The sequence below is a fragment of the Mustela putorius genome, unplaced genomic scaffold (genome assembly GCF_011764305.1).
Source record: "Mustela putorius furo isolate JIRA1106 unplaced genomic scaffold, ASM1176430v1.1 tig00003859_pilon_pilon_pilon, whole genome shotgun sequence".
Taxonomy (NCBI): domain Eukaryota; kingdom Metazoa; phylum Chordata; class Mammalia; order Carnivora; family Mustelidae; genus Mustela; species Mustela putorius.
In genome coordinates, this window is record NW_025422011.1 from 28056897 (window position 1) to 28070271 (window position 13375).

The 13375-nt window shown below is 38.2% G+C and overlaps 1 protein-coding gene across 1 annotated transcript in view; it reads right to left on the reverse strand.

The window, feature by feature from the left end:
* PDE3B (phosphodiesterase 3B) overlaps positions 1-13375 on the reverse strand; it is a 179656-nt gene that overhangs the window by 10725 nt on the left and 155556 nt on the right. Inside the window, exons 11-12 of the mRNA XM_004752027.2 lie at positions 11205-11318; positions 5906-6105 (exon numbers count right to left, since the gene is read on the reverse strand). Coding sequence (XP_004752084.1) covers positions 5906-6105; positions 11205-11318 — 314 coding nt within the window. The remainder of the gene's footprint in view (positions 1-5905; positions 6106-11204; positions 11319-13375) is intronic.

Sequence of the window (13375 nt, forward strand, 5' to 3'; positions counted from 1 at the left end):
GCCTTCGAATTAACACATTGTTACATTATCAGTTATAGGTCAAAACAAAAGGCATTTTATACTAGCCTTCTAACAACTTCCAAATATCAAGCTCAAAGAGAAAGAATAAGCTTCAAAGACTCCCTAAGGAGTTGATTTATATTTAATAGTGATTTCATTAATTCATAATCAAATCTGATGAAAACTGGTAAATTATTAGAACAGCTTTGTCTATTCAGGAAGAAGTCATCAAACTCCCATCTCAGTACAGCACAATATATAATAAGTGTCCTATCCAGCTAGCTGACTTAATAAACTCTTGGCTAGCAACATCAGTAAAAGAAGTAAGTTCAGAATTTCTTCACCGTTCAAACTGCCCTTCGAAATTACCAAAGAAATATACAATAGGGGCATAAAAATAGGAATTGATATTAAAATCTAGACGTGATCACCATAGTGGAAACTTCAGTGGGGATACTGGATACATGGGGAAAGTGGGACTGGATGGAGGAGAGGTCAACTAAGTTAACACATGAGAAGGAAAAACCCACCTGGGGAGTAAGTGGAAGGAGTCCCCTGCTGGGCCCCAATAAACCCAGACCTCCCAGATAATGAGAGACAAACAATCATGGAGCAGTAAGTAGGAGACAAATGTCTGTTCCACTTTAGGAAGAATACTGGCTGAAGACACGGAACAATAAACCAACCCTAAACTCGGTGCGAAAACCATTCCAGGTAAAACAGGAAGCCTCAGCGGCCATTTACTGAGGGCTCTCTGATGATGACGGAGACGGAAGACCACGCCCAGCTAGTTTGGAGCTGCAGTAACTGACGTGCTTGGACTTTGTGCTAAAGCATCTTGACCCCTGCTTTCTCCAGCTAAGGGATTCCCTCCTTTCGCATCACAGGCACATCTTTAGTTTGGCAAAGCAAATTAGGTGATGATCCCAAACTGCTTTTTACCCTCTTTTTGAGTTGGAAAGATGAAACAGGGTTTAATACAAACTGACAGAATAAATCTTAACAAATAATAAACACCTTTCGATAAATGAAAAGAAAGCCCAACAGACATAGCAAAGGCTTAGATCACAAAAAGAAGAGGCTGACAAATGTGTGACCAAATGTCCCCTTTTGAAACAAAAGAGACGAGGAAACATTAAAAAGTCACTAGGTTATACTCATGAGATTAAAGAGGGTACTTCCAAAAAGTAAAAAATCTTGGATTAAGAAAAATTGTTTTCATGTAAAAAAAATTTTAAGAAATCCAATAGAGGTAGTAACTCAGGTGCTACAGGAAAAAAAAGCAGCTGGTTTTAAATGGGGGGCGGGGTGAGGGGAGAGAAAGAGAGAAGGTATTTCTCCTTAAATAGTCAGGATGAACAGGACTCCTTTATCCTCAAGTTCTGGGTTTGTTCAAAAATTTCTGATAACCCTGTATCTTCTAAGATCCTTTGTTTTCCTTATCACTCTTATTTTGCTAAGACATTGTTTTTAGGTGACTTTCTAGGGGTGAGTGGGTACATGATTTATTTCACCTCTATATCTGAGATTCTCTTCATTTTTGCTCTTACACTCAGCTGTAGCTTAGCGGGATACAGAAATCTAACTTGAAAATAGTATCTTTAGGCCAGCACTCCCCTTCCCCTCCCCTCCCTGGGTTACTTTTTCCCTAGCTCGGACATCATAATCATCTCTCTCTCTGCCTCCTACATACGCTATTTACTCTTCTTCTTCCTTTTCTGGAATGTACGTTCTATGGGAGCAGAGATGTTTTTTGGCCTGTTTTGTTCAGTAATGATGCCTAGAATAGTGCCTCTCCCCCAGTAGGCATCCAATATTTGTTAATTCCAGTACCCTCGAGCATCCATTGTTGCTAAAATATGGTGCCAGTTGGGTTTTTGTTTTTTTTTGTTTTAATTTTTTTAAAAAAGATTTCATTTATTTATTTGACAGAGATCACAAGTAGGCAGAGAGGCAGAGACAGAGGGGGAAACGGGTTCCTTGCTGAGCAAAGAGCCCAATGTGGGGCTCAATCCCAGGACCCTGAGATCATGACCTGAGCTGAAGGCAGAGACTTAACCCACTGAGCCACCCAGGCACCCCAGATTATTGTTCTTTTATATGTATATTGGTACTCCATGTGCAGATTTTTGGTGTTTTCTCCCCCATTCAACTTCTCTGGCACCTGCTGAGCCCCTTCAATCCAAAGACCGTCTTTTTCTGAAACTCAAACAATCAGCTCATGACTTGGTCCACTGTGTCCCATTTTTCCCTTCCTGATATTTTCCATCTCCTTCTCTTTCTACTCTGCATTCTGGCAGAGGTTACCTGGAAATTTACTTCCAGGGCTTGTACTGAATTTTTAGATTTTTTTTTTTTTTTTAGTAATACTTTTAGTTCCTAAGAGTTCTAACTTGTTCTCTGATGTTTCCTTTTTCATAGCTTGCTGTTCTTAGAAATGCAGTGTTTCTCAAATTCTGAGAATTCGTTTTTTAAAAACTTACCAGTTTTTCTACTCCCTAGATTTTTTTTCTCCCCTATAGTTGGTTACCCTGTCCATTTTTAAACTTTTCTTTCCAAGCTACTGGTTAATGTTCTGTCTAGTGATCCTTGGGTTATCTATTGATATTTTTAAAAAAGAGAGAGAGAGAGAAGATTCTCTTCTGTTTAGTGTTGAGTCTCTTTAATTTGGAAAGATGAGTAGGAACACTATGGATGTGGATGGTGTTTGTTACTTAGTAGGTTCTGCTCTACAGTTATGAGACCAGACACCAGCTGTTAAGTTTCCAAAATGAGAAGGATTTACTCTGGAGTACTAATACTCACAACTAGTAATTCTTACTCTCTTCTGGTAGTTTCCTTCAATATCTAAGAGATAAGTTTTCTGCCTGGAGATTAAGTGCAGGGTTGTAGAAGCTTTATTTAAAGATGTGTAGTGTAGGTGTATAGGGACTGGGGTGCACGTGCACGCGTAACAAGCCAGGGCAAATGGCATCAGGAGTCTCTCTAGAGTTCCCTTGAGCTGTATCCACCTCTAGTCTACTTTCACTTCTCCATATCATCTGTTTTTCATTTTCCAGAAACAGAAATTTCTGGAAAACTCGTTAAGCTTCTGATGATAATACCCTTCCCCACCTATTCGTCTGTTACAATGAGGATTCAAATGCATGTGTTTAGTCACCACCTTGATCCATATTTTGGGGGATAAACTGTTTATGAGTGTCTCCAATTTACAGATTTCATCCTCAAATTACATTTTCTTTTACCCCAAATATCATCAAAATATTCTCAAACTCTAATACTTCAGGCACCATTCCCCATCTTTCAGCCAGTTTTCATTTGGAAATAGCTCAGAAATCTCATAGAATTTTAATACTGGCATCTCTTCAGGATAAACCTAAGTGTTTCAAGTTCTTTCATAGCAAGAATTTAAAACAATCCTCCCTATACCTTCCCAGCGTCCTTTCCTTGCCAGGAGAATGGAGAAAAATGTTTGATCCAGTTGGTGGTATTCTATACTACTACTGATGCAATAACATTTTTCACTAATTGTGGCCTAATTAGACCCACTGAGCTTCCCAGGATGAGAAGATCTACTTATTACCTAATAAACACACCTCAGGCTTTCACAGAAGGGTCCTTATCTCACACGCACTAGCAGAAGGTCTCACGAATTTCATTACTTTAGGAAGAGCAGGATATTTCAGACAAACTAGCAGTCCTGCAGAGCACAGAAATCAGGCATCCTTCAACATTCAACAAATATTTACTAAACAACTTTTATGTGTCAGGCACTATTCTAGGTGTTAGGGAATAAGGCAAAATCCTTATTCTCAGGAAAACATATTCCACTGAGGAGAGACCCGTCATAAACAAAACAGACGGTATGCTGAATGATCACTGCTGTGGAAAACAAAGCAGGGAAGGAACATAAGGAGCTCCAGGAGGGGCTCGTGGATTGTTAACGGAACTAGTGACAACATGAACATGTAGATATGCAGGGAGAGAGCACTCCGGACAGGGAGGACGGAAGTGGAAAGGCCCTCAGAAAGGGAGTGTGCGTGCCTGGGATACAGAAGAAAACAGCCAGGAGGCCACTGAGGCTGGACATGGGTGAATTAAGGCAGAAGAATCAACCCCCGAGCATTACAATGACTTTTACTAGGAGTGAGGTGAATGCCACTGGAGGGTCTGGAACAGAAAGTGATGTAACGCACACAGAGCTACTCGCATGCTCTGGGTTGAGTACAGACCCACGGGCAGTGAGCAAGGAGACTGGGTGGAAGACCATCCCTTCTCAACAGCTGAATGCCCTGTCAGTTTCCTGTCCCTTCCCACACTTCCCATTGCTTCCTCTACCGGCTGTCTTTAACAATGAGAAGTTAGAAATTACATGTATTACTGGTATTCTATCCAGACTTCACATTTTTATTTTGATTAGGACAACAGTTCCCAGCATGGAACTTGTAGGGATGACTTTCAGATATCATTGGTTTATCTGCAACAATGCAGCAGTAACACTGGAGTACCCCCACTCGTCATCCCCTTGGAGGAGAGGTACTAAGTCGGACTCACCTGTACTCACCTGGCCATGAAAGATCTAAAGCCAAGAGCAGAAGAGAAAAAGTTGGTAATCTCTGTCTATAAGACACCCGATTCAGGAGCCTCCAAGATACACGGAATAGCAACCCTCCATTTGCTGTCCCTTTACCCTTAATCATATCCGGTCTGTATTCTGAAGCTCAGAAAGATAAGGGTTACTCACCTAAGATCACACGGCTAATGACTGGGTAATCAGAAACTGAACTCAGGTCTCCCGATCTTAAGACCAGTGCTTTTTGCTCTGTGCCCCTTCTGTCCAGATCCCCAACTCCCCACAAGCCCAGGTTTTTAAAGATGACAGAGTGTGAAGTGAGAGCGAGAGTACCTCTGCTTCCTGGAGAGCGTGAGGAGGCATGGGCTCCTTAGTTTATAATCTCTCCCACAGCTGTTCTTAGAAAGTAGACAAATATTAATATCTAGACTGAAATTCATTAAAAGGTTACCTATGGAAATCATGGACTATTAATAAATAAAGTGCCACAGGAGAAACGAATTATGTGGCATTTTTAACCCTCTCTCCCTGTCTCTGAATCCTGTTGTTCTGGCTAGAGAACCGATCTCTGTTTTAAACAGTGAGAGTGTGGGAGAGAAATGGGTCAAGAGCGACACAGGATGGCTACAGAAGATGAAAAAATCAGAAGTGAGGTTTACACACAGAGTGGTGAAGACACAAGATGAATTCAGCAAGCTGAACCAACCACTTGTCCTTTGTAAGGCATGCAGTTAGAAGCAAAGATGACATTTCAGGAATCACCAGCCTAAACAAACACCCACGACCACTTAAAACCACGGATTTAGTTCCAAGCCCGAAAGTGTAAAGCGAGTGGGAACTCCTACCTCTTATGCAAATTTTGACGGTAAAGGAACTTTGCACCTTATCAGCTGTACTGGGTACAAAAATAACGTGGTACTAGAAGGAATGTTTACATACATTAATATATGCAGTGTTACGAGCTTTAGAGTGAGTCTTGAGGAAAAAAGAGGACATCAAGGAAAATGATAGTTCCTCATCATTACACTTTCAGCCATGGAAAGGAAGAAGAATCAGGCTTACATCTAGTCAGTCTCATCAATTTAATCAAAGGCAAAAATACTGGCAGCAAGGATTCCAGAATTTCATATTTTGAGGTAGGAGAAGGTAATTTTTTCTTCATTCTTTTGCACATCTTATGTCAAGGCTGTTATGTGTTAAAATCCAATTAATTACAGTGCACATGGAATGGTTACCTGATTCAGCTGAAGGGTGGATTACAAAAGGATATATACAACACCCTTCTGAAATTTCAGAATCACTCTTGTAACTTTCTGAAACAGTATTTCCTACCTGAGGGGCATTTGTAGCCACCAGAAACGCATTTGTCCTCCCTGGGTGATCATAATCGTGCATGGCAGCCGCCACATAGAGAGCCATCAATTCCAGCGCAGGAATGTTTGAAGAAAGGCAACCATAGCTGTCATCTGGAATAGAGCAGCTCCTCGAAGAAATGTAAGCAATTTGTCCAGGGCTCATTCTACCACCAGAATCTGAGGAACAAGCAAAATAAACCAGCATTACATATTACTTCCTCACAAAATGAGAGTGAGGAGGGGATTCCCCACAGGTAATGCGATTATTTCTCTTGTTGATTAAGCTAAGAAATAAACTATTTATAAACAAAGACTTAAAACAAAACATTCTCTCCAACATACATGCTCCCAGAGAAGAAAAAGGTTGAACATTGATGCTACAGTCACTTACTTCATAAGACACTATGAGATTTTTATGATGTTCTCTTATTAGGCTAATAATAATTTTTACAAACCTCTAGTTTTCTTAACACTTATTATTTAAGGACTAGAGATAATGGCCAGCACACAGAAAGTTAACAGGATAAAGCAATCTAGAGAATAAAATTTTGTGAAAACTGTATGGAGATTTAGGAATTTAATGTATTAACAAACTAAGTTTCTCAGCATACAATGCTTTTCAAATCCTACCAGAGAGATAACATTTCATTTGTAGCCCTGATTACAACTCCTTTTCCCCTTCTCTTTTTCTTTCCATGAAGCCCTTAGAAGACAATGGCAAGAAAAACTGGAAAATGAGATGTAGAAAACTGAAGAATGTCTCATAATTCTCTTTTTAATCCTCTAGTTAGGAACAATATTTTCACAATCAACACCATACTTTCCATGCTTTAGTATCTTACCACTGATTTTTTTTTCTTGCGTTTTTGTGGCTTTATCTATTCAGATGGTCATTCTATTAATTTTGCTGAAATGATCTTAATAGGAAGTATATGGAGGAAAAAATAATCCATATTTAGAGTAAAACCACAAAGATATTAGAGAGATAGGAGATTTTACCGACTGCATCGGTGGAAACTAGGAATAATGTTCTGGCTTGTCAGAGTCCAAAATAATCTTCATCATAATTTATTTCACTCAGTATTTGCCATCACATGAATTTTTTTTTTTTTAAGATTTTATTTATTTATTTGACAGAGATCACAAGTAGTCAGAGAGGCAGGCAGAGAGAGAGGAGGGTCCTGGCTCGAGCCCAGGATCCTGGGATCATGACCCAAGCTGAAGGCAGAGGCTTTAACCCACTGAGCCACCCAGGTGCCCCCAAATGAATTTTTTAACATAATGACTTTAATATACACTAGTGATAATTATAGAGATACCTCATTATTTTTGTCATTTATAACATTTTTATTTAAATTGAGTTTTAGAATCACCCACACTAGAACTTTAAAAAAATAATTATAAAAAATTAAGGTAGTTAAATGCATAAAGATATATTTAACATTCAAATTTCTAATAGGACGTAGTTATCAACATCAGCCAATAATTTGAATTTTCCCTATGTTATATGCATTCTGGGCCTCTCTAGAATTATAAAGACACATATAAAGTAACAAAAATGGCAAAAGACATCCTTTTAAAACCCAGTTACTTAAAACTGACTTATTAGGACTCTAAGATGTATATTCGGTTTTGCTTTTTGTTAACATGAAATTAATATTATGAAAAATAAAATAGCTGGCAAGGACATTTCAGCATAATTATCATAGATCCCATTTGTTTACTTTCTTTCAGAAAATGGTGATTCTTTTAATTGGCTGATCAATTTAAATGGAGGCCTCAGTAAAAGGCATCCAGACTGGAAGAGAAGTGTATAGGGTAATCCCTGACAGTTTTCCCCACTTTTTGTACCAACCATAAGTGCCTGATTTAAGCTTTGCTCTCCCAGGTACCCATTTCAAAGAAGCACTACTTCAAAGACACTGATCTCGAAGAAACACCCTGCCAGCCTCCCTGTCTAGATGCACAGCCAGGCCACTTCTGTTTTAGAAATCTTGGTTGATTTCAATAACTGACCATTTGGGCTGCTGGTTTTTTCTCTACCCAAGCTTTAAATTCCTCCTCTTACTCTTTAAATTCACCAATAAAGTGTGAGCCACGGAAACCCCCCACTCTTGACCCCAATAAACCTCAGACATGTTTACCTGCATGCACGACTGTGCGTGTTCTCTCCCTCTCCCGCCCCGTGACCTCTCTCTCTCTTCTTCTGTGACCTTGCTCTGTGGTCCTACTTATGATGTGTAATTTTCAATTCCTTTAAGTAATAAACCCCCTTGTTTTTTTTTAAGTTTCTTGATGGTAATCACTAAAGGGCATCTTGTAATCATAGTAACCACAAGAGCTGGTCCAGCCCCAACAATGGTTATTGACAGGCTGAGACCAGCAGACAACAAAGAGGTAAAACTATCTCTGCTTAGAGTTGACATGCTCTTGTATATAGAAAAATCCTAAGAAAGCAACTAAAAAACTATCAGAACTAATAAAAGTGATCAAGATTGCAGGATAAAAGATCAATATGCAAAAAATCAATTATTTTTATATATGATAGCAATGAATAATCAAAAACTGAGCCCCCAAACCCATCCCATTTACACTAGCATCAAAAAGAATACAATACTTAGGAATAAACTTAAAAGAAGTACAAAACCAGTATTTTGCAAATTAAAAAATATTGTTGAAAGAAGTTAAAGAAGACTTAAATAAGTGGAAAAAACACCCATGCTCATCGACCAGAAGACTTAACTACTGTTAAAACAGCAATACTTTCCCAAAATGATCTACAGATTTCATACAATCCCTATAAAAATCCTAGCTGGGTTTTTTTTTCTTTCTTTTTCTTTGGTAGAAATTCACAAGCTGGACCTCAATCCATACGGAAATACAAGAGAACCAGAAGAGCCAGAACAATCTGGAAAAAGAACAAAGTTGAAGGACTTAAACTTACCAATTTCAAAGCTTACTAACAAAGCTTTAGTAATGAAGATAATGTACTGATATGAGGACAAACAAAAAAATCAATGGAATAAAACTAAAAGTCCAGAAAGAAACCCTCATATTTGTGGCCAACTGATTTTGTACAAGGGTGCTAAGACCATGCTGAAGAGCCATTTCTGTGCCCTGCATGATGTTAGCCTTTTTCAGACACTGTTTCATTTAATGCTCACATCTTATAAGGTAGAAATTGATTTTGTAACATTTAAGAGGCAACTATGTGGAGTATATATTAAGAACTCTTTTCAACAAATGGTTCTGGGACAACTGGATATTCATGTGCAAAAGAAAGACCTCTTTTATCCCCCAAATTAGTTCCAATGGGTCACAGACCTAAACTTCCTATAACTATGAAACTCCTAGAAGAAAACAAAGGAGTAAACCTTCATAATCTTGGGGGAGGCAAAACCCTTCTTTGATATGATACCAAAAGCATGAGTAAAATAAGAAAAAGATAAATTAGACTTCATCAAAATTTAAAATGTTTGTACTTCAACAGACACCATCAAGAAAGTAAACAGGCAACTTACAGAATGGGAGAAAATAGCTGCAAATCATAAATCTGGTAAGGAACTTATATCTAAAATCTACAAAGAACTCCTAGACCTCAATAATAAAAAGATAAAGGACCAAATTTAAAAATGGTTGAAAGACATGAACAGACATCTCTTCAAAGAAGACAGACAAATGGCAGGGCATTCAACATTATTAGCCATGAGGTAATGTAAATCCAAACCGCAATGAAATACCACTTCGCAGCCACTTGAATGGCTCTCAGAAAGATAATAACAAGTGTCAGCAAAAAATTGGATTGTTGGTGAGAAAATAAAATAGTGCAGCCACCCTGAAAACATTTTGACAGATTCTCAAAATGTTAAGCACAGAATCATCTGATGACCCAGGAATTCCGCAGCTAAGAATGTGCCCAAGAGAAATGAAAATGTATCCACACAGAAACCAGTACAGGAATATTTATAGCAGCATTATTCATAATAGTCCCAAAGTAGAAAGAACCCCAAAGTCCACCAATGTTTGGATGGTAGGAGAATGAGAAAGAGGAAGAAAAAATTTCCTTATTATATACAATAAATAGCAATGAGGAAAATGCATCTGGCTATTATAGACTTCACTTCTGAGACTGGTCACATAGCTGGACCTCAGATTTCTCATCTTCTTATTCCATCTTCCCTTTGTCCTCGGCCAGCATCTCTACTGATCATGGTACTCTGCCTAGTGGAATGACCTACATTTTCAAAGGTCTGCACTGCTGTGATTCTGATGACAGTTGATCACCGCATGGTGATCACCGGACATGGGAGTACCGTAAAGGCCAAAAAAACACAAAAAAACCCCCTACGTTATATCCTCCCATGTATAGTAGAAACCTTATTTCCTCTCGATAGTAAGGATCAGACAAAATCAATCACTATCATCAAATGGGCTAAAATATGAAAATATTCTTCTAAGAAAATAGCTACATCTACAAACAAAAACTGAAGAAAATGATCTGATGGAAGTACGGAACTAATGGAAGGAATAAGGAGGACGAGGAAAGAGTAAGTATGACGCGGTAGAAAACCTAATGGCGGTACTTTGGACTCAATGACCAAAGACTGTAAAGCGACAGCTGAGCCTATGACATCCGCCCTGATTAACATGATAATGTTTTTCAGGTGTTTGTAACTAAGCAGATTCTGTCCTGATGGGTGTGGGTGTGTTGGGGGGGGGGTATATGTATCTCACTGGAGTAGTTCCTCCCTCTTCTACAAAATAGAGTAAGAGAACCATGTTATGTAAATTAGTACATTTGTATAAATAATTGTATTTATGATGAGGAACAGAATTAACTTCTTTGGGAGCAAAACATAAATATTATGAAAGGTTTTTAATGTTATCATTTACATGCATACATAAGGCTTTTAAGTATGGCCATTTCACTGGGTAGGTTATATATTTTAAATTTACATGATACACCTACAACAAGAAAACCAAGAACTGAAAGAAAAGAACAAACAAATGATTATCATGCTATTCCAGACGGCAAGCCACAGGATGGGACACACAGAAGAAATACAGTAGATTCAACAGTACTGCATCTTAACTTAAGGTGAATTGTAGCTTTTCTAATTTGCATACCATTACTATGCATCAACATTTATATAGTCATTTACATGTACCAAAGTTTACTTAGAGCAATTTTTAAAAGAAGAGAGGTAATGAAAGGAGAAAGCTTGATTTATTATTTCTGGACAAACAACTAAAAGGAAGCTTTTAGACGTAAGTACCTGTTTCATTTCCTGTTGCACGGTCACTGTGGATCTGCTGTAACCCAGGAACTGGCCGCGTTGTCAGATACCAAACCGCGTGCAGGACATCTGTGGCGTGTATGCGATTGTGATCTAAAGTCATCAAAACATTTTACAAAAATGTTATGTTAAACACAGGACATTTTTTTTTTTTAAGGATTTTATTTATTTGACATAGAGAGAGCTCGCAGAAGCAGGGGGAGCAGGAAAGGGAGAGGAAGGCTCCCTGCTGAGCAGGGAGCCTGACGTGGAACTCAATCTCAGGACCCCAGAGTCACGACCTGAGCTGAAGGCAGACGCCTAACCATTTGAGCTACCCAGGCGCCCCAACAGAGGACATTTTTAAAAGTACAATAATTTTCTACTATCTTATACCCTCATTAATAAAATGTATGGCTTGGAATAACTTCCCACAATTATATTTCATCTTTTTTTTTTTTTTTTAAAGTAGGCTCAGTGCCCAACATGGGGCTTGAACTTATGACCCTGAGATCAAGAGTACCATGTTTCAGTGACTGGGCCAGCCAGGAAACTTTGGTTTCATCTTACTTTTTTAAAGTCTCTTGATGTATTAAAAACTTCTCTTATAAAAACTTTCACAAATACTATGAAAACATAGTAAGGCAGTCACAGAAAAGGCAAGTAACAAGCGCTAATTGAAAGGCACTGAAAACTTTACTGAAGGTTGCTATTTTGTAGCTTTAAAAATACTATGTAAATAGTGCGTGGATTAGGGAGACCAATGTTTGCATAAAGGCAACACTTAAAAATTATAGATACTTGAACTCCCCACTCTCCCCTCCCCTGCACAAAAAAAAACACATATACCCCCCCCCAAAAAAAGATGAGACATACCTACCTCTCAGGCCTGCTGGAAGGACAAAATGTTAAAATGACATACAAAAACATCCAGAACAGTGTCTGAGACACAGCACATAATCAAGCAAACACTGGTTTACTGACTATCACTATGTGAAAAAGCAAGACCTACAAGTGAAACCCAGTTTTGCCGTTTCTAAGAGTTTTAGAATCTTGGGAAAGATTCTTTTGAGTTTGTACTTTTCACCTGTGAAAGGTAGATAATATAAACTTTCCAACAAAGATTAAATGATATAATCTCCATGGATCTAATGATTACAGTCACAGCTGATATTCAGTAAAAGTCCAGCACTTCAATAGTTAATGAGTACCAGGTACAATCAGCAGATGACACAATACTAAGTCTTCAGGCCATCCATGTGACGTGAGGTCAGTCTGTCAGAAGCTTAATTATTCATATAGTGAACACCTTTTACTGACCTTTTACTATGTGCCAGGAATTCTACTCTGCACTTTCTGTGGCTTATCACTATGTATGGAGTAGAGACTAGTGGAATTTCCATTTGTAAATCTGGATACTAAAGTTTAAAAAAGTTAGATCCAGAGGCTCTTTTCTTAATATCCTATTTGGAGCTGATAGTGAAGACTCTTTACTGCCTTTTTCCCCCCATTCCCCTTCCTCTGAAGTCCATTTTAAAGTATTACGTTAGGGGTGCCTGGGTGGCTCAGTGAGTTAAGCATCTGCCTTCAGCTTGGGTCATGATCTCAGTGTCCTGGGACCAAGTCCTGAGTTGGGCTCCTTGCTCAGCAGGGAGTCTGCTTTTCCTTCTCCCTCTGCCTCTTCCCTCTGCTCATGCATGCGCATGCTCTCTCTCTCTCTCTCTCAAATAAATAAGTACAAAAAATAAAATATCACTTTATTCTATTTATAAAATGCAGTCACTTTTTAAAAAGCAGACTTTATAAGTGAAAATTATAGCACATATAATACTCATTAAGTATCATTATTAGTGAGTTATACCAATTTAAGAATAATATGCTCTGTGTTTATATGAGTGATTTCCCAAAATGTGTCCATATGAAGGGAAACTGTAGAATATATAGATGTATAAGGAAACCTTATTATTTCCTAATACGAAATTCAAATTATATTTTGCCATAAAATCAAGCAGACATTAGCAGTTACTCCATGTCAGGACACAGTTAAAACTGGAAATTCTATGGATAATTTTTAAATATTTTGAAGTCAAGAATTTTCTGACACTCTTAATTACCAAACATTTTAAAAGATAAGATACTCAGATGAATAATTATTAACACAAAGTTGTAGA